This window comes from Quercus robur, chromosome 2 (assembly GCF_932294415.1).
Source record: "Quercus robur chromosome 2, dhQueRobu3.1, whole genome shotgun sequence".
Classification (NCBI taxonomy): domain Eukaryota; kingdom Viridiplantae; phylum Streptophyta; class Magnoliopsida; order Fagales; family Fagaceae; genus Quercus; species Quercus robur.
In genome coordinates this window covers 57,823,518-57,843,218 of record NC_065535.1, presented here as the reverse complement: position 1 = coordinate 57,843,218, position 19,701 = coordinate 57,823,518, and the positions used below count along the sequence as shown (strand labels likewise).

The 19,701-nt window shown below is 35.0% G+C and overlaps 1 protein-coding gene and 1 long non-coding RNA gene across 8 annotated transcripts; both read right to left on the bottom strand.

Annotated features, from left to right (window-relative positions):
• Nucleotides 1-1,048: 1,048 nt before the first annotated feature.
• On the bottom strand, nucleotides 1,049-4,365 carry LOC126714163 (uncharacterized). Of its 2 annotated transcripts, XR_007651560.1 has the most exons (3): nucleotides 3,874-4,195; nucleotides 2,512-2,574; nucleotides 1,049-1,272 (listed from the first exon to the last, which is right to left on the bottom strand). It is a non-coding gene; the product is annotated as an uncharacterized LOC126714163 (long non-coding RNA). The 2 variants fall into 2 exon arrangements; XR_007651559.1 differs by having other exon boundaries at nucleotides 1,049-2,574; nucleotides 3,874-4,365.
• An 8,204-nt stretch (nucleotides 4,366-12,569) lies between these two features.
• Nucleotides 12,570-18,926, bottom strand: LOC126714162 (nuclear transcription factor Y subunit A-3-like). Of its 6 annotated transcripts, none has more exons than XM_050414178.1 (7): nucleotides 18,479-18,926; nucleotides 17,490-17,591; nucleotides 15,150-15,348; nucleotides 14,436-14,545; nucleotides 14,289-14,360; nucleotides 13,787-13,942; nucleotides 12,570-13,304 (listed from the first exon to the last, which is right to left on the bottom strand). In XM_050414178.1, exons 3-7 carry the CDS (start codon nucleotides 15,307-15,309, stop codon nucleotides 12,942-12,944), a joined length of 861 nt encoding a protein of 286 aa, XP_050270135.1. In that variant the 5' UTR covers nucleotides 15,310-15,348; nucleotides 17,490-17,591; nucleotides 18,479-18,926; the 3' UTR covers nucleotides 12,570-12,941. The 6 variants fall into 6 exon arrangements, with proteins under 6 accessions (XP_050270135.1, XP_050270131.1, XP_050270133.1 ...); XM_050414174.1 differs by having other exon boundaries at nucleotides 15,150-15,532; nucleotides 18,479-18,925; XM_050414176.1 differs by lacking the exon at nucleotides 17,490-17,591 and having other exon boundaries at nucleotides 14,505-14,545; nucleotides 15,150-15,532.
• Between the last annotated feature and the right edge of the window lie 775 nt (nucleotides 18,927-19,701).

Here is a 19,701-nt window from a genome sequence, read left to right as displayed (position 1 = left end):
TATGAGATCTAGGCTAAACACATGCAAGCATATTACTTGGTGCGGAAAAGTAAAGAAGACAATAATATGATGACCTAGGAAAACCAATGAAACCAACCGTTTCAAGGTAAAATCCAAGGAAAGATTTAACCTAGTTATCCTCAAGGTAAACAAATTCATTGTGATAGAATGGAAGATTACAATAGATTTAAACCCTAAATCTAAAACTACCTCAAGTAGAACTTACTAATATGATCACGTGTAGCTTCGACTCCACAGACTCTTCTATCTTGGATTTGCTGAACACAAACTCCTCGTTTGTGACTTTGAGATCCCACTCAAAGGTTTCAGATCACCATCAATAGTAGATCTTTATGCAACAACTTGTTTTCACCAGTTCTTAATTGTAGATCTCATTCTAGTAAATGCTTGTAGAGTTAGAAAGTTACAAAAACCCCACAGAAGTAACTCACAAGACTTCCAAGAGATTCTAAAATGTAATTAGGGTTTTCCTTTTATACCTTGTAGTGTTGGACTGAAGCCCTAAACGTGTTTGCAAACTTGGACCTAATTTAAAATATCTGCAGAACACGATTTTCGATCAATTGAACCTATCTTTCGATCGGTCGAGCTTCACAAAAACTAGATTCTTCTTTCTGCTTACATGTTCTTGAACCTTGACTTGAACCATCATGAGCAATGTCTAACATCTAATCTAGACATGTTTTGATCTCAGTTTGCCAACATACATAAATTTAGAAATCTAAACATTTAATCCTAAATATTTAGAACCTAACATATTTATTGTAAAAAAATGTTGTAAACGTAGCATTACTCCAAAATTAATTCCCCCCCCCCCCCACCCGCCCAAACATAATTGCCACGCCCCAAACCCGATATCCGGATTTGTGACCATGACCGGCATGCTAATATCAAGCTTAAACCTGATATTAACAAGAACCATCTTAACTTTTTACAAAGCTTTTTAAAAAGCTTCCCTTTTTCTTTTCAATCCTTGTTTCTTTACTTCTTCATATAATTTTTCACTTGATAGTCAGAGCATCTACACTGTACTTAAAATATAACATAATCCACCAATCATTTAATTATCCACACTTTCACATAATACATCTCTTAATACTTTAAGGTATACACTTTCATTAGATCCTAAAATAAACAATGCTACAAATCTAAACATCATATTGCTAATTTAGGATCTATACATATAAAACTAAACCAGCTCCTTCCAAAACTCGACTAAGGCTCCCTCTGCTCCAAAATAAAACCTGTTAACTGAAAGAGTGGAAGGGGTGAGCTACATAGCTCAGTAAAGGTAAGATATATGAGAATTCAATAAGGATGCATGTAAATCAAATCATTTCATTCTATGAATATTCAAACAGGAGAACATCTTTTCACGTATAGTATTTTATACTATTCATAATAATAGCTTATACGCTCTTCATAGAAAATAATTGTTCTCCTTTTTCTTATCGGTTTAATATTACCAAAACCTTTCGGATTAAACTTCTTTCATTTCCTACAAAGTCGCCATATATATTCTAATTACAAAATAATTATTTTAACTTAAATCAGATAATCGACAACTTTGTATTAAACTAGAAACATCTTGACTAATAAGAAAACTTTTCTGTATAAAATTTTTCTCATAAAATTCTATATCTTTCATGGTCATAAAACTTAACGTTTCATAAAAACAGATATCTGATAACTTTTAAACGTAAATTTGTACTTTCATCAAAAGCTGTATCTTTATAGTACAACAGAACTTCAGAAACTTTTGTCTTTAATGAACAGCTTTTCTTTTTATCAGAAACTTCTTTTCATGAGAGTTTTTAACTTTTCATAGTGCATTTAAACAAAATCATTCTCTCATGATTAATAACATAACATAGTTGTTCATAACACATTGGTTAGTCCATGTCTGATAAGCTGTACAGAGAAGGCCTCATCACATTTGGGTGACCCCGTGTGCATGATATTGTCCTCTTTGAGAGGCCTGATGGCACATCTCCTCAAGGTTTTATTCCTCCCCGCCATCCGTACACATTGGGGAGAAAACCTTATTCAGATTAGAGTTACGGGCAACCCCATTTCCTCTACTTTAAATGGCCTAGAGTTACGGGCAGCCCCATTTCCTCTACTTTAAATGGCCAAACATGTAACATTTTTCCATGGAAAGCCAGTAATTAACCCCTACTAGCCGAGTTCAGATTACCAGAGGACATAACCCGAAAACATTTCATAATTTACATCATACTGAAATTTCTTGTTTTGCATGACATTTCATGATAATAGCATTTCCATTCTTTTCTTTAAACATCATGTTCGCGGAATCAGTAATAGCATCAATATGCTGAAATCATATACATAAGGTTTTGAAAGCTCACGAACATATCTTTGTCAGAATAATTATTACATGTCATATCTCTAATCAAAAACATTTTAATGCATAATATACTTTAAAATAACCTCATGACTTACCAAATGCCCATATAACTTATCCCTTACCTGAAAGCAGAGGAACCGAGAGCCTACCGTTGACAGAGCTTAAACCTAGGGAACCGGTAACACCTAAACCAAATATCAAAACTCATTACCATCCATAATTCCTTATCATAAACTTCACATTCATCTCAAAGCCTATCTCTTAGAATCAAGGAAATCCTAATCTCACCTCAATGAGGTTCCCACAAATACAAAGTACATTCATCAGACAACATGATGTACTAAATCATAGAGAAACCAATTCATAAAATTTATATATGATTCTAACATACCAAAGAATGAGCATATTAAATTATAGCTCAAAACATTCACCCTAACTTGAGAATTAAATCTACAAAGTCAGGTGTAGCATATGTTGTTCACTGCTCATTTCAGCAGCATATGCTCCATTTGTAAAATACAAACGGGCTGTCCACACATATCCAATTGTCATGAAATTTTACAGAACTACTCCCCTGTATGTCCAGTATATACCATAAAAATTTCGGAGTCAAAGCATAAATCCATGATTTACTAAAAATCACACAAGATGGCATACTCAAATCAGTCCTGACAGAATTTCATGCAACTTATAAATTAAGCCATTATTTTTATATTAATCCAAATGCTGTGAGACCAATTCAATAACAACCACAAGTGTCTTAGGTTTCATAGGAATTATCCCTAGCATCCAAATTCACTATATACAATTTAATACATAATTTATCATGCATGAACACAGAATCTGTCACAGTGACAGCTTTTACAGAACTACTCCCCTGTATGTCCAGTATATACCATAAAAATTTCGGAGTCAAAGCATAAATCCATGATTTACTAAAAATCACACAAGACGGCATACTCAAATCTGTCCTGACAGAATTTCATGCAACTTATAAATTAAGCCATTATTTTTATATTAATCCAAATGCTGTGAGACTAATTCAATAACAACCACAAGTGTCTTAGGTTTCATAGGAATTATCCCTAGCATCCAAATTCACTATATACAATTTAATACATAATTTATCATGCATGAACACAGAATCTGTCACAGTGACAGCTTTGCAACGTTTTATCGTAAATTCACAAACAATTATCAAACGATGGTATTTTCATATGGGGATTTTATACACTCATAAGACATGTTATAAAACACTTACACACAGTCATTTAATCATTTAGAGCAAAATAAGCACAACCAAAAATCCCAGCAGCAGCATCAACAATACTCATCCTAACTTTTTCTTACTTCCTTAATCATACAAAATCATTAATTAATAAAAACCCTAATCTACCTTCAACAAATCACCAACACAATTTCAAGGCTTCTTAAAACAGCATATATATATATATATATATATATATATATAAATGTAGACTTACATGAAAGGATTTTCCTTTCCTAGTGGCTGGACCAGAAAGTATGAGAGGTAGAGAACTTGAGAGAGTTGAAAGAAGCTTCCTTCTTGCTGCTGGACTTTCTGTCTGGTGCAGCCAAGAAAATGAGATAAGGGGAAGACTTTTGGGTGGGGTTTTGCCTTTCTTTTGGTGTGTGAACCGGTGGACTTGAGGGAAGACTCAAGAGAGCTTCCTAGCACTTTCCTTGAGAGAAAAAGAGAGCAAAATGAGCTGAAATTTCAGACTTGGGTGTTTACCCGTAGGAAATGGAGAGGTAAGGAGCTTTTTGGATGTTCTATTTGTTTGAGAAAGTCAAGAAAGAGGTGAGGTGGAGCTTGGTGATTGCATGGCCAAGTCTTGGTCTATGGGGTTTGTCATCATGCATGGTTCTAGGCTTTACATGTGTTGAATTTCAATTGATTGCATGTGGGTGGAATTTCCACTATAATATCTCATGCATCATACATGGTTAAACCACCAACAACTATATATATATATATATATATATATATATATCTCATAACTTAACCACTTAATATAGTTTTGTACATAATTAGTGTATGTGTATATATATATAATACAAATGGCCATTCAATTATTTATAATCTTTACAATTCTCATTCAATGGCATTATAAAATAATATGTTTATTAAATACTCTTATATTAATTTTTGTAAGTAAGTGGCTTAAAATATTAATAATACTTAACCACTTAAACACATAGTTTAATTATAAAAATTGGATCGGGGTGTTACAATAATCCTTAATCCCTTTTATAAACTTAAAAAAAAATCTTAAATAACAACAATAAATATTAGCCCAAATAACAACAAATATAAATCAAACAAAAACAAGATAAGACCAAACAATAACAAGTGAAAAAATTGTTTAACAAAAAGCCTATTATAAAACAAAAAGATAAAAATCGATAATCATTTAAATTTGTAGATCATTCGACTTATTCAATAAAATAATCTCTAATTTCATTTTTCCTTAAAAAATGGTACTAAGAAAAATATTGTGGTTGTGAGTTCTCTTTGATGGTGACGACAATTATACTCTTTTAGCTTTGCAATTGCAACAATTTTACTCTCCTTGGTGACTTGACTCGCAATTGTAGCAAATATTCAATTTACCGCTTTATTAGATTTTGTATAAATTAAATTTCTTAGTGACCACCCTAAAAAAAATTCCTAGAACCGCCACTAGGGAGAGAGAGAGAGAGAGAGTTTTTAGAGTAAGGAAATGAAAATGAATCTTTTATGTCATAAATTGAAGTTGATTTATCTAGGTGAAACACAAAATTTTATCGACAGTTTCCCATTTTCTCTACTCTATTATTCCCAAAATAATATAAATGAATAATGAAAATGGAAAAAGGTTTCAAATTAAAACAATTTCATAAGTTGAGATTGTAATTGATAAAATTATAAATATGGGATATAATTTGAAGCATGATATAAAGTATAAACTTTATATATTTTATGTAATTTTCACTAAAAAATTTGCTTGCTTAAAAATATGTATGAAATTTGACAAGATCTTGAAAGCTAAGCAACGAACTTGACATAACAAATAATTGAAGAGCCTTGGTTTGAGAGTTAAAGGAAAAAAATTAAAAAAAATTTAATGTATACTATATATATATATATTTGAAATTCTAATACATGTATAGCAACCAAAATAATAATTTAGCCTAAAAGTTCAAATTTGGGGATAGAAAATTATCAAATTATTTTAAAACTATTTCAATAATATTATAATAATTATTCATGCAATATGCAAGACCTTATACGAGAATTTGTGTACTTATCTAGGTAAGTTTTTATAAAATATTAATTACTAATTTAAACAATGGATGATGATGTGGTCCAAATGTTTGTTTTTGTTTTTTTCATAGATTCAGCTAAATAATAGTGTTTATTGAGGATCTTTTTAGGATCCGCTTATTTTGTTGAAATTGAAAACTTTTTGTTAAAAGTATTATAAATAAAGGTAAAACTTAGCTGAAATAGTATAGTGGGACTCATGAATAGTACCAAAAAGTGTAGTGGGACCTATGAATAGTAACAAAAATAAGCCGAATGGTAAAATAAATTAGCAAAATTAATCATATCAAACGGACACTGAGTCTACATGTGTGAGATTGTCTCATTTTTATTTAGTTTGTAATAAATTGATTATGTAACTCCTCCTTGAGTGAAGTTCACGCTTTATAGTTCTAACTACTAACTTTTTTTTTTTGGTTGAAAAGGATGATATGCATTGATTAGCTAGCCATCTAACAAAATGGAGAGAGAGAGATAGAGAGGCAATTATAAAATCCATGATACATGAGTGTCCAATTAATTATGACTCAGCCTTGGGTCCATATATATCATTGAATTTTTTTTTTGGCTGAGTAAATACTTTATTTACTGCAAAACAAGGAGATACAATCCATATTGGGCCTGTGGCCATCTCGATCCAAAACTTGAATAATCAAAAGCGACAGATTAGAGATGGGTACTGGCCCATTCCAGTTCAAAAAGGTAGCCCATCTAGCTAAAAGATGAGTTGCTTCATTACCTTCTCTAAAAATAAAAGAAAATTTTACATTATCAAAATCTTTAACAAAGTACAAAATGTCCTCCACCACAAGCTCAATACTCCAATGAGGCGCTGACTCTTGATTTCTCAATGGCTCAATTACATTCCATGCATCTCCTTCAATCACAACATTCTTAAAACATGCATTTGCTGCTCTTTGAATGGCCAACAAGGCTGCATTTACCCCACCAAATAAAGGGCTACCTGGGCTCAGCTGCTCTACCCATGCAACTACAAGTTTACCTCCCTTTTCCTACTACTGCCACAGATGTTTTTCCTTCTCTTATTGCAGCATCAAAATTCAATTTTATCCAATTTGGTGGAGGTGGGATCCATGTTTTGTCCTTAGAAGAATTTTTACTTTGAATCTTCCAAGCTTGCTTGTGTTCCTCAAAGGATTTATTCACTTGCCTTGCAAGTTCAACCGGAGTTGTTTTGATTCCTTCCACTCGAGCCTTGTTTCTACTCATCCAGACTTGGTCACACATGATTGCAGCAAATAATTGAAACTCTTTTGTTGTTTCATCATCTAGGCCTAGAGAGGGTTTCAGGTTGATAATCATCTTCACCCAATCTACTACGGATATGGAATCCAAAGTGTTCATCCTCAAAGGCCATGGGGCTAGGAGCCAAACTTGAGCTGCCTAGTCACACTGCAAAAATAAATGCTCCAAAGTTTCTGGAGCCTTGCTGCATAAGTGGCACTCATTTGATAGGAGGGTAAACCTTCTATTTAGTATAGAAGTTGTAGGGAGGATTTCCTAAGCCAATTTCCACAACAGGTTCTTGAGCCTAGCATGTATTTTCATCTTCCATAACTCCTTCCAATCCTTGCTTTGCATCACGGGGTGAGAGGTTGAGGTGGGAGTTCTAATAGCATTATAATCCGATTTCACTGAAAATTCACTTGAAGGATTCAAGCATAAAAAAACTTGATCATTAATAGATTGTTGAGAGAGGTGAATGCTGAGGATTTAATTGACTATAATTGGCTCAAAAAGATCTGAAAGTAAACCTCTATCCCATTGTCTTAAGTCCTAATCAATCAAGTCAGCCACTAAATGTGCTTCACAAGTAGCTCAACTTCTAACTTAAGGGAATAGATTAGGCTCATTTGGAATCCATGGGTCTTCCCATATCTAAGTGTTCAATCCATTACCTATCCTGTGGCATAATCCTTTTTTAATCACTTCTCTACCACCAAATATACTTTGACAAGACCAAGATGCTACTTTTGGCATAGACATTCTCATAAACTTTTTGCTTCTCACATATTTCTTTTTGAACACTTTGACCCACATTTTATCAACATTGCTAGCAACCTCCCACGTCATTTTAGCCACCAAGGCTTTGTTCATATCTTTTGTTTTCTTGATGCCTAACCCACCAACACTTTTTGGGGTACATATCGAATCCTAACTCTTGAGGTAGCAACCCCTTTTGTTTTCCTCTTTAGAACCCTACTAGAAATTTTTGTTCAGAGTCCAATTTATTACAAACTTGTTTTGGTAGGAGCAGAGATGAAGCTTGATAGGATGGAATAGAGGAGGCCACAGAAGAAATTAGAGTTGTTTTACCTACCTGAGATAGAGTTTTCATCTTCCAACCCTGCAACCTTTGCCTCACTTTTTCAATGATCTCCTCAGTAGCAGCTTTCTTGTCTCTACCTGAGGCCATAGGAATGTCCAAGTATTTTTCTTTTCTATTGGACATTTGAATTCCAATAGAGTTTGCCAATTGAGATCTTACTCCTTGGTTCACATTTTTGCTAAAAATTATCACCGATTTCAAGAAATTCACCTTTTGGCCAAACCAATCAGAGAAAGTGTCTAAACATGCTTTGATACTCCCCATGTTCACCTCATTTGCTTGAACAAAGATGAAAAAATCATCTGCAAATTGAAGGTGGGTGATTGGCATCAAGTCAGGGGCAAATTTATAGCCAATAATTTTGTTATTTACTGCTTCTCTCTCTATGAGTCTAGCAAGAACTTCAGTTGCAAGGATAAATAGAAAGGGAGAGAGAAGATCACCTTGTCTCAACCCTCTCTTGGGCTTGAAGAAGCTATAAGGGCTGCCATTAATTAAGATTGAAAATGAGGTTGTAGTTACACATTGCATCACCCACTGGATCCAAATGTTTGGAAATCCAAAACCATGGAGGACTTTCTCTAGGAAACACCACTCCAACCAATTGTAAGCTTTCTCCATATCTATTTTTAAACCCATCCAACCTTTTTTTCCCTCTTTTCTTCTTCATGTCATGGATAATTTCTTAAGCCTTCTCTTGAATTTTCCTCCCCGAAATGAAAGCTGTTTGCCATGGAGAAATTAGCTTAGAGAGAACCTACTTTAATCTGTTGGCTAGCAGCTTCAAAATGAACTTATACATAACATTACATAAACTTATTGGCCTGAATTAGGAAACCATTGCAGCTTTATTCCCTTTAGGGATAAGGACAATGAAGGAATGATTTATTTCTCTCAACATGTACCTCCTTTGAAAAAAAGTGGTAATAACTTCAATGACTTCACCTCCTATTATATTCCAATAGAACTTGAAGAAATGGGCTGACATTCCGTCAGGACTTGGAGCCTTATTTGATTCCATGCTGAATACAACACCTTTAATCTCCTCTGGTGTAGAAATTTTTGATAGCATCTCTATATCCTCTTAAAACAAGCTTGGGTTTATCAAGTTTTCCATGTTATTTGGGATTAAGGGATTAGACGTATCAAAAAGATTGGTGAAAAACTCTCAAAACATCTTCCGATCTCCTCTCTCCTCAAAACCCATGAGCCTTGCTAGTTTTTTATAAAGTCAATCGAATTCTTGCGCCTTCTAATTATGGTGGTGAGGTGGAAAATTTTGGTACTAAGATCGGCTGCAGTCAGCCACTTTGTTCTTGACTTTTGCCGCCACAGAGTTTTCTCCCTTTGGAGTCATTCTTGAAGCTCCATATTGATACTTGCTTCTTTACTTAAACTTTCTTGAGTTGGATCTTCACCTTGGATATTTCCCAAATTCTCCCAGCAATTCTTTATGTTTTGTTGGATATTCCCAAACCACTCCTTATTCCAAATTCTGAATTCTTTTTTTGCCTCTTTGTGCTTTTGACAAACTTTAAACAATGGGGTACCTTGAATATTAGCTTTCTAAGCCTTCTCAACTACAAACCAACTTGTCTCATCCTTGGTTCACACCTCTTCAAATTTAAAAGGCTGTTTAACCGATTGCTGCTCTTTTTCTGTGAATAAGACTATAGGAGAATGATCAGAGGTTGAGGATGGTAAATGCTCTTGGAAAAATAAATCTCCATCTTTCATTCGCAAATGCTCTATCCAACCTTTCTTTTATATTTGCTAATCCTTCTCTTCTATTAGACCAAGTATAAGGATTGCCTGAAAATTGGAGGTCAATGAGCCCATTCTTATCAATCACATCATTCGAGCCTAAAGTGGAGAGAAACCGCGCACACAACGGAAGTATACCTAAAGTTGTTTCTTTTGGAAACAACTATTCACTTTGCAAAAGAAGGAGAATCTTCCCATAGAGAATATGGCACGAGTAAGCCAATCAATCAAGCAAGACAAGCACGGACCAGACAAGAGGTCCTACCACTATTATTGCTTAAGCGTATTCATCCACATCCACAATAGAATCCACTCCACCCCAGTAATAGTAATAGGAGGGAGCCGCTACTTCACCCTCTTTTCAGGGAGATCAAGATGAGGCAAAAGGGGAATTCCATTATCGCGGAAATATTCCCCCATGGCACACCCAGAATATGGGGCCAAAAATTGCAGATTGGTTATAAGGATTGGGCATTGAATCTAACTTGAGTAGACCAGAGCCCACTTTGGTTAGTTTAAGGGCTCTTATATTGGTTGGGCTCTCCACTTCCTCCAATTTCCTTTTTCCTCAATTAAGAACCTCTGTTTGATTTATGGGAAGACTACTTTGGGCCTTTATTGAAGCAAGTGCCGGTTGCTCACCTTCATTATAATATGCTATCCATGATAGCACATTGTTTTGGGCCTTGGACAGCCCAATAAGAAGAGAAGGGTCACTAAGGACCGAGTCAGACAGGGGAGGTTGATATTCTTTGAATTTGGGGGGGGGGGGGGTGTTTCTTGAGATAGTCTAGAACCTTCAGTTGTTGAATCATGTTTCATTTGGGGGTAAGTATTGCGGTTTTCAAGAACTGGGATAATTGGATTGTTTTGTTCTTGGGAATTTGTACTATGCTTGGATTGGATAAATAGGAAGGGGTTGGTTGCATCTGGACTGTCTGTTTCCATGGGGGTAAGTGAGTTTAGAGTTGTGGGGTCAAGGAATTGGTTGAGAGAGTTTTGATTTCTAGAGTTTGGTTGGATATCTAGTTGGGATTAGGTGGGAAGGTTTGGGTAATGGCTTAGAGAGATGTGTTTTGAAGTGAAATGAGCATCTAGATTTTCAAACCTTGTCAGATTATTCCTCGAGCCAACTACTTGGGTTATGCTAATGTCTGGCTGTTCCTTGGTTCCCGCGTCCTGTGTTCTCTACGCTCTTCTTGCTCCTGGGCTATTGCCTCCTTCCTTCCCTTATCTTCCTCATCATTGGATTGAGTACAGCAATGAATTCCACCTACTGTGAAGTTCTTTTACTAGATGATTCTGTCTTTAACCATGGCTCAAATCCAAACGATTCCTTGAGGTTTAATTGCACTTCTACATCTGCCCAAGGGCATCCTGCTTTTAAGTGACCCAACCTACCGCATTTGAAACAAAACTCTACAATTCTCTCATATTTAAACTGAATCCAAAGATTCGATTATGTGTTTCTGTCTAGAAAAAATTCACTCATCAGTGGGTCTTCAACCTTTACTCTTAGAAATTTGCTCATACAAACTCCTCCACTACCAGTGAAGTCCACCTCTAACACCTCTCCCACTAGAGCTCCAATCTCTTCTGCATTTTCCTTTGACATATACTCAATGGGAAGGCCATACACTTGAACCCATAGAGGGATACTTGAGAAATCCATATCCTCAACAGACATATTCTGGTGCCATTGTTTAAGAATAAGAGGAAAACCTTCAATATTCCAAGTCCCAGCTCTAGGATCCTCTTTTTATCTTCTTCACAAGCAAACTTGAATATAAAATATTTTCCTTTAGATCTACAATCTGCACACCTTTGGAGGTCCTCCATAACTCTTATATTCTTGTCAAAAATAAAGTGATGGATGTGCTAATTGATTCTTTCAATTTTTTTTGGGACTTTTTAAAAGTGGAAAAAAAAATGGTACAACTAACATTTTTTTTTTTTTAATGTCACAAAAGAAATATATATTTAATAAAAAAGATTTCACTTATTGCCCCCACATATTGGGGTCTTTTCTTAGGGAGGGAGCCGTAGGCCATTAAAAGTGATGTCAGCTTTAATCCATGTTGGTGCATTTCTTCTTACTTTTTTTTTTTTTTTTTTTTTTTTTTTTCTATAAGGATTGGTGCAACCCTTTATGACCTGTACAATTCTCTTTCGTAAGATAAGATTCCCTTTTTTCTTTTCTTTCTCTTTGTTACATTCTTCTTTGTTAACTAATTTTTGGTCTTATAACTTTTAATAATTCCCTACATGGCCAGCAGATCTTTGCAAAACCGGCCAATTTCTTCATGAGAATTACGATTCTGTTATATAAAACATTAAGCACACAAATGTTTGTTTGGTTTGGTTTTGTTTGGATTTGCTTACTTGTTAATTTGTTGCTTAAAAAAAAACATATAATTATCCCTAAAAAACTGTGTATAAACAAATAAATTATATAAACTTCACACATAACCCAAACTAAACACACATTTGTTTAATCATCGGAAACATATCATATATGCAATTAAAATTTTTCTTCCTTTACCTAATACTCAAGGCTTAAAAAATATTGATACAAATCTTTGTTCGATGAGACGACGTACCATAACATGCATATGCATCACTCTCACGCACGTGGATTAATTCATATGTACATCTCACATAATTCATTTGTAGCATACATAAAGAGGATAATATATTATGGAAACCCTAAAACATACATAGTATGAAAAGGCAAAAAATAGATCAAATTTCTAGCCTTCTAGGGGAATATAGCCGGAAGCATCATATATATATTGTGTTTGATGATCTCCCATTTATGCAAAGAGTTACATAGTAACAACCAAAGTGACGTATTAGCATAGTAGGATTACAAGCACAGCCTCTCCTTACAGCCATGTGATTATTCTCACAATACATGCAATGCAAGAAGCAGGAAGCAGATAGATAAACCTAGTACATGGTGGCGTCTCTTACGCAATTTGAAATCAAGCATATTATAATAGCATATAGAAAGTTTAAGTGACAAAGCCAAGGATGAATTGCCAGACCAGTGAAATGGTAATCGTGTGCTTCCCAATATCCTCACCGGACGACTGAAGTACAGTGTATCCTCACCGGACAACTGAAGCACAGTGTTGGGTGCCACCGGACACAAGGCTCCCATTGCATTGCATGGCTCCACCCAAGTGGGGAGACAGGCCTGAGAACCTGTGACCCGGCTGCTGATAGGCATTGTTACCATTTCTACTGGAGACACTAGTGATGTCAGAGCAGGCAGTAATGGAACCAACATGTTGATGGGTTCCAAATTGACTACTATCAAAGTCTGATATATTTTCAGTGTCCGAGACATAATGGTTGCTACTAGTGGCGGTTGGATCAGGATTTTGCCCCTTTTTTGTGCTGAGAAAGCGTCCACCAGTTCCCCTAGTCCTATTTAATGCATGACGATGCCGAGACTCATGAAGATATGGCTGCATTTAATTGAAAGGGATGCAGATCAGTATACGGACAAAGTGATACTCTCACCCACCCTTCAGGTTTGTATAAATACAACAGATGAATCAATGCATGACACCAAACTATATAGGAGATGACACCCCCCCCCACCCGTTGAGGTTATGGATGAAATGACATTTCCCTTGACGTTTGTAAATAAGTAGGAATATTTATTAGTTAAAAAAAAAAAAAATAAAAAATTGAATATCCCTCAGTAAGCCACTGTGGGAGGGCATACTTTTTAGTTGTATTTATACAAACCCTAAGAAAGATGTCATTTTGCACAGTTTCATTTTATGAAACCTCAAGGGAAGTAGGAGTAATTTTTTATCTGTTCTTTTTTCCCCAAGCAAATTATCAATTCATTAAAGATTCAAAGCAAAGATCATACAGATTTTCCCAAAACTAAAACATACACTTCCACAAGGAACCAAATGCAGCAAAAGGACATACATACCTTTCGAGCTTTGACAAGTTTGTTTTGAGCCTCAAGCTTTGCACGTGACTGTCTCCTTCTGAGGATTCCATGGTACTGTTTTGGATTGACATAAATGGGTCCATAATCCGTAAAATCAAGTGGCAGTGGGACTCGTGCAGGTGCCATCCCCATCATCTGCAGCCGAATCCGGTTAATTTCAGTAAAAATCGCAACAAATAGGTGAAAGGAAAAAACAGTTTAAGACAAAGGCCAGATTAGTAATAAAGTAGATAAAGCTTCATTGTCCCTAGTCAGAGTTGCAATTGTACTGATCCAAAAAAAAAATAGTCAGAGTTGGCCTCAACATGGAAAATAGCAAAATAATAGCTTTGTGCTAATTCATGTATTCCAACACTATCTAGCAAATTAGAGTATACAGATTCCCAATTTATGTGTTCTCCACAAGATAAAATTAACAAGGCAGAAGAATGGTATACATAGATCAAAGGGATCCTCAAACATTGAACTTAGTGGAACTTACAATTGCTTGTGGTCCATAAGCAGTCAACAACCCACCAAAGCATGGCTCAGCATAAGGATATGGAACACGAGCCTAAAATGGGAGAAGAAGCATGAGTTTTACAGCATAGCCTACAAACAAGGTTCCATGGTCTACAACTCAACCTACCATTGAATAGCTATGAGCAACTTGTGAGGGATTGAACATAAAATCTGAATTATTCAACAAAAAACCTGCCTTCATTTGACCTTTGGCATTGCCACAACCTTCATCTTGATCTGGATACATATATAAACAATTCATCACATGTTAGGCTAGCCTGTGCAAAAAAGAAACCCTTATGACCCCAGATCTAATAAAAACATAGAACATTAACATGACATATGCAAGGAATGACCATATAGATTAGGATAAAAGGAGGTACTGTTTTCAACACTTGTTCTGCTGTAGATCCCTATTTCATTTAATTTACTTCAATTGAACTTTCCAAGCCAAATTTTCTATTGAACCATATGTGTAAACCTATCATGGTTTAAATCTCTAGTAACAGAGATCTATATTTTATTTAATTTGCTTCAAATAAACATTCCTAACCAAATCTTCAGAAGACACTTGCTAGCCAACTTTCACAATGAACAGAAAGTACAGGGAAAAAAATAAATAAATAACATACAATACACACATTAAAGCAAGTTTAAAGACATCTTTTGTATATGTAGTTCTTAGTCTCCAGAATACCTAACTTATTGAAAAATTGCACCTAGCAAATAATAATTGAATTCTTATTTTCTGCCTCACCTTAAGATCACTGTAAAAGCCTGCACCTCACAAGGGTTATACAAAAAATGTGGAACAGAATCACAGAATCGATTGAATAAATACCTGATTCTGATGAAATGCATTGACCTTGAGAATTGGTCCCTCCCACAGCACCCACTTCATGGTGAGACTGACCAGTAAATTGAATTGTGGATGATTCCTGGTCTGGTAGTTGAAGACCTAAATGTTTTGCTTCATGAATTTGTTGTTGTGGAGAATCCATTTTCAAGCTTGCAGTCTTGGATGAAGACGATGGAATTTTCTGTTCATTTGAATTCCACCATGATGAGCATTTAACAGTGAGATGGGGCATTGCATGAACAGGTTTTGTCAAGAATTTTTCTTGGGAAAGTTTAGATGTCTGTCAATTTTTTTTTCTGAATTTGATGCCAAAGCCAAAAGATCCTTAACTGTAAGCAGGTTACTTTGGCTCAATTTGAGATTAGCTACTCATGAAAAACACAAAAGTCAATGAGTAATTTTCATAAAATCATCTAAATACATGCATGTAATGACATGTTTGCAATCATTCAATAATAGAAAAGATGGACTCAAGAACACATCAACATAAAGCCTCCAAGCACTCAAGAAGAGGATTGAATGCATTAATTTATTTCTTCTTTACGGATTTAGTACCCATAATTTTGGAAGTGAGCACCACTTGTATTCTACTACAGTAACCTAAGCCATACCTAATGTTTGACTACACATAAAATGATTTCATGGTAAGGAAAACAATCCTATAAATTAGATTCTCCAAACTCCCAAAGCAGTAAGATCCTCATTTAATAACAAAGAATTTGTTATCAAGGTTTGCCACTGTTAGCCATTTTTCTCATTATCCATATATGATCTTTTTCTTTCCAATTGTACTACTTTTATCAATTAAACCCAACATATCATGAATGAATAACATTTTGTGGATTGAATGGGAATGCTTAACGTTCACATCCTAATTTGTAGGAACAGAATTGAACGTTAGAATTTTGGTGGGTCTTTAAATAACCCATTTGAGCTCTCTAAAAAATGATGATGACCACATAGAAATCCTATAAGGAAAAAACCCATTACAGCCCAAACACTATTCGCTCTTATCTCTCCCATTTTACCTAATTAAGAAATATAGATATCTATTTATTTTGTTTAAATTTTACAAAGCCACAACATATAGTTTCAAGAAATTCACCTAAATCAGGAGAAATTATAAGGTCCACATGGTGGATAAGTGACGTGGTCCACCATTCTACTAAAAGACTCACACCTGTTTAAAATTGTTGAGTTGAAATTTTTTTTAAAATGAAAACTAATTACTGACTCAGCAATTTTAAACAAGTGGGAGTCTTTCAGTGGAATGGTGGACAAGTAATGTAGTCCACCGGAGGACTGTATAATTTCTCCTGAATCAGATATAACAACAATTACAAGTTTCAGTTAATTCATTTCCTTGAGGAAGTGAAATGTCATAAATTCCATATACCACATACCGTGAAAATTGGAACCGTGTGACACCCTCTTTGGCTTTTTCTGTAATAAGTCATGTCTAAATTATCACATAGAGAAACTATTGCTTTACCCACAATTCCAGAAGGACCAGCACACACACACTTCAAGAAGAAACACCAAATCAGCTATCTTATTTTAAAGCATCATAAATTCATTCAATTTCAACCACCTTTTCTCCTTTAATGCAACCAAAATTCAATGTCAAAATTTACACTAAATCACTGGTTAATTCATATTCTTATCTATAAAAAAATAAAAAATAAAAATTGATAGGGGTTTTATTACTATGCTGACCCTAGCATTATACCAACAGTTGTAGAAATGCAAGCAAACACATAATCTGACAAAGTCCCAAGAGAGAAGAGAAAACACACCACAGCATTCACTACCACATCATGAGAACAAAGAGCATATTGCCTTTTACTAATCTAAGTTTTTCCAATATACATCAACATCTATTCTTAATATCTTTATTGATTGGTAAGTTACCGACACAGACTATGCCTCTTGAACCAACAATCTTACCCTCCATCCCATTATTAAGGGAGGTGGAAGTGCCATTTGAGCTGAAGCTCATTAACATCTCTTCTTAATATCTAATGCAATTAGAAAGAACCAAGCCACTTTTGTTACTTAATAGGAGTTCTCTACAGTGGAAAGAGAATGCAGCAGTCAAGCCGTAATCATAACAGTTATTGAAAACATTTATCAAACAACATGTAATTGCAATTGGATGTGCTCACCAAGTTAATTAGTCAAAGATCACCCATGATCCTATACATGCATCATTTAATATTCAAGTAAGAACTTGGTCACAGGCTACAAATTAACACTACAAAATTCCATACTGTAACTCAAAATCCACGAAATGCCATAAAAAGGTCATGGTGACAAAGTTACCTTGGTTGTTTTATGTTTCAAGAACAAAAGAAACCCTAGCTTTAGAAGACCTTGAGAGAAATGCCGCCAGAGTTACATTCAGTCAAATATGGCTAACGAGGTCTACATGCAAGTATGCAACATAATTTTAAAAAAATAAAAATAAAAAAAATAAAAAAAAAAACCCTTTAGGCATAGATCCCTGAAGACTGGAGAGGTTCAATTTCTATAAAGTAGAAACCAAACAATCAGACACACAACAAAACGCAAAAGCAAGTTCAATCACACAAATTCAAAAACATGAATCACAGTAAACATGAGACACCTAGATCAAAATATAACTCCTTCAGAGTCCTTGGAGCTAAGTCATTCAAGAAAAAAGAAAAAGAGTGAGAGAGAGACATATTCATGGCTTGCCTAACCTTAATAGATCAAACATCAAAAGGGACATACACAAAAACCCATTACTAAAAATGGGAAAACAGTTAAAAGAGAGCAACAAAAAAAACTAAGTAAAATTTCTAATCCTGTGGGAACAAGAAAAAGGAACCACCTACCAAATGCAGTCAAAAACCCATTTCAAGAAATGGAAATGCTCAAGTAAGAAACACCCACAACCAGAAACCGAGAAAGAAAACTTCCAAAAGCATAACACTACAGTCAGAACAACCAATAGCAACAACTTCACCAAGAACTACTTTCCCATCATCATCATCATTATCACTACGATCTAAAACCCCACATGCACCCAATAAAACATCAAATAAAAGAAACCCACTAAGATTCTAGGCCAATAACTGAACCTCCCACAAGAGGAAACGTACATTAAAGAGAGTGGGAAAAAAAAAAAAACACTAGCTAGAGATAGAAAGAAAGGAAAGAATCAAAAAGCAAAGAGAGTTATGGCAAATGATGCATATGAGAGAAAAAGGATAGTGAAGAGACAAGATAATAAGTAAAAATAAAGAGAGGAAAAAAAAAAAGAGAGAGACAGAGAGAAAGAGAGAGACCTTTGGGATCTACAAAGACATGAAGAAGAAGCAAAGAACAGTGGTGTTGGGACGAACTTGGACATGTTTCCTCTCTTGAAACCCCCCACAATACATTCTCTCTCTCTCTCTCTTTCTTTCTCAAACTATATATGTCTCAGTATGATGTCTTTGGTTGTATCTATAATCTATGTCCGTACAAGTCCTTCTCTTTCCTTGATCTTTGGCTTTGCTGTGTAAGCTTTATAACTAAAACAACCACAAAGAAAGGACTCTTCACTCAACAAAGTCACAAATATTAGTTTCCAATATGAACAGTACACAGCACACACACACACTAACACTCTCACCCACCATTGCCAGCCAGGTCTACCACTACAAGTTACAACCTTTACATCTTCTCCAACTTTCCCATCTCTCTCTCTCTCTCTCTCTCTCTCTCTCTCTGTTCTGTTTGGTACTTTGGTTGGGTGCAAGTTCTCTTTCTTTGGCTCTTTGCTTGTAATTTTCCATTTAACGTCGTTTTCTGACTACTGGGGCCCCAACGCTAACGTCCAAACGCGTCCTTAACCTTTGGCCTTGTCCACACACTCTCTCTCTTACTCTTCTAGCCGCCCTTTACTATGCGGTACAACCCCACGCGCTTTTCACACGCGCTACGTCACATTCGGACCAGGTGACTTATTACACTTTTTTGGCTCTTTGCTGTTGGCCGTACTATTCACGCTCTAATTGACCGCGTGTGATTATTCCCTCACTGTAGTACTAGATTTTAGAAATAAAAAATTATCTGAACTTTGTTGTAGTTCGCCCACATTTGGTAGCTTTATTTTCGGAAATGCCCTTCCTCTCTTTGAATTTTTGCCTGCCCGATACCCTTGGAAATCGAAAGGTGGTGTAAATGCCGATAGGATTTTATTTTCAATAGAAGTCTATAAACCCTACTCTTTATTTTATTTTATTTTAATTATACAATTGTTGAAGTAATATTAATTCAATAGTAAACAAAAAAAAAAAAGATAATATCAATTTGTGAAATTATTTAATAATCAATAAGTTACGGTCTCAACAATTAGGAGAAAAATTTATGAAAATTATTGTTATTTGAATTGTGAAACATTACTCTTTTAGTTTAGTATTGAAGTTTAGTTTAGCCCCTTTTTTTTAACATAGTATATAATTTTATAAAATATTTTTTAATCACGTCCAATTTATTTCTTTAAGCAAAATAAGTAATTAAATAA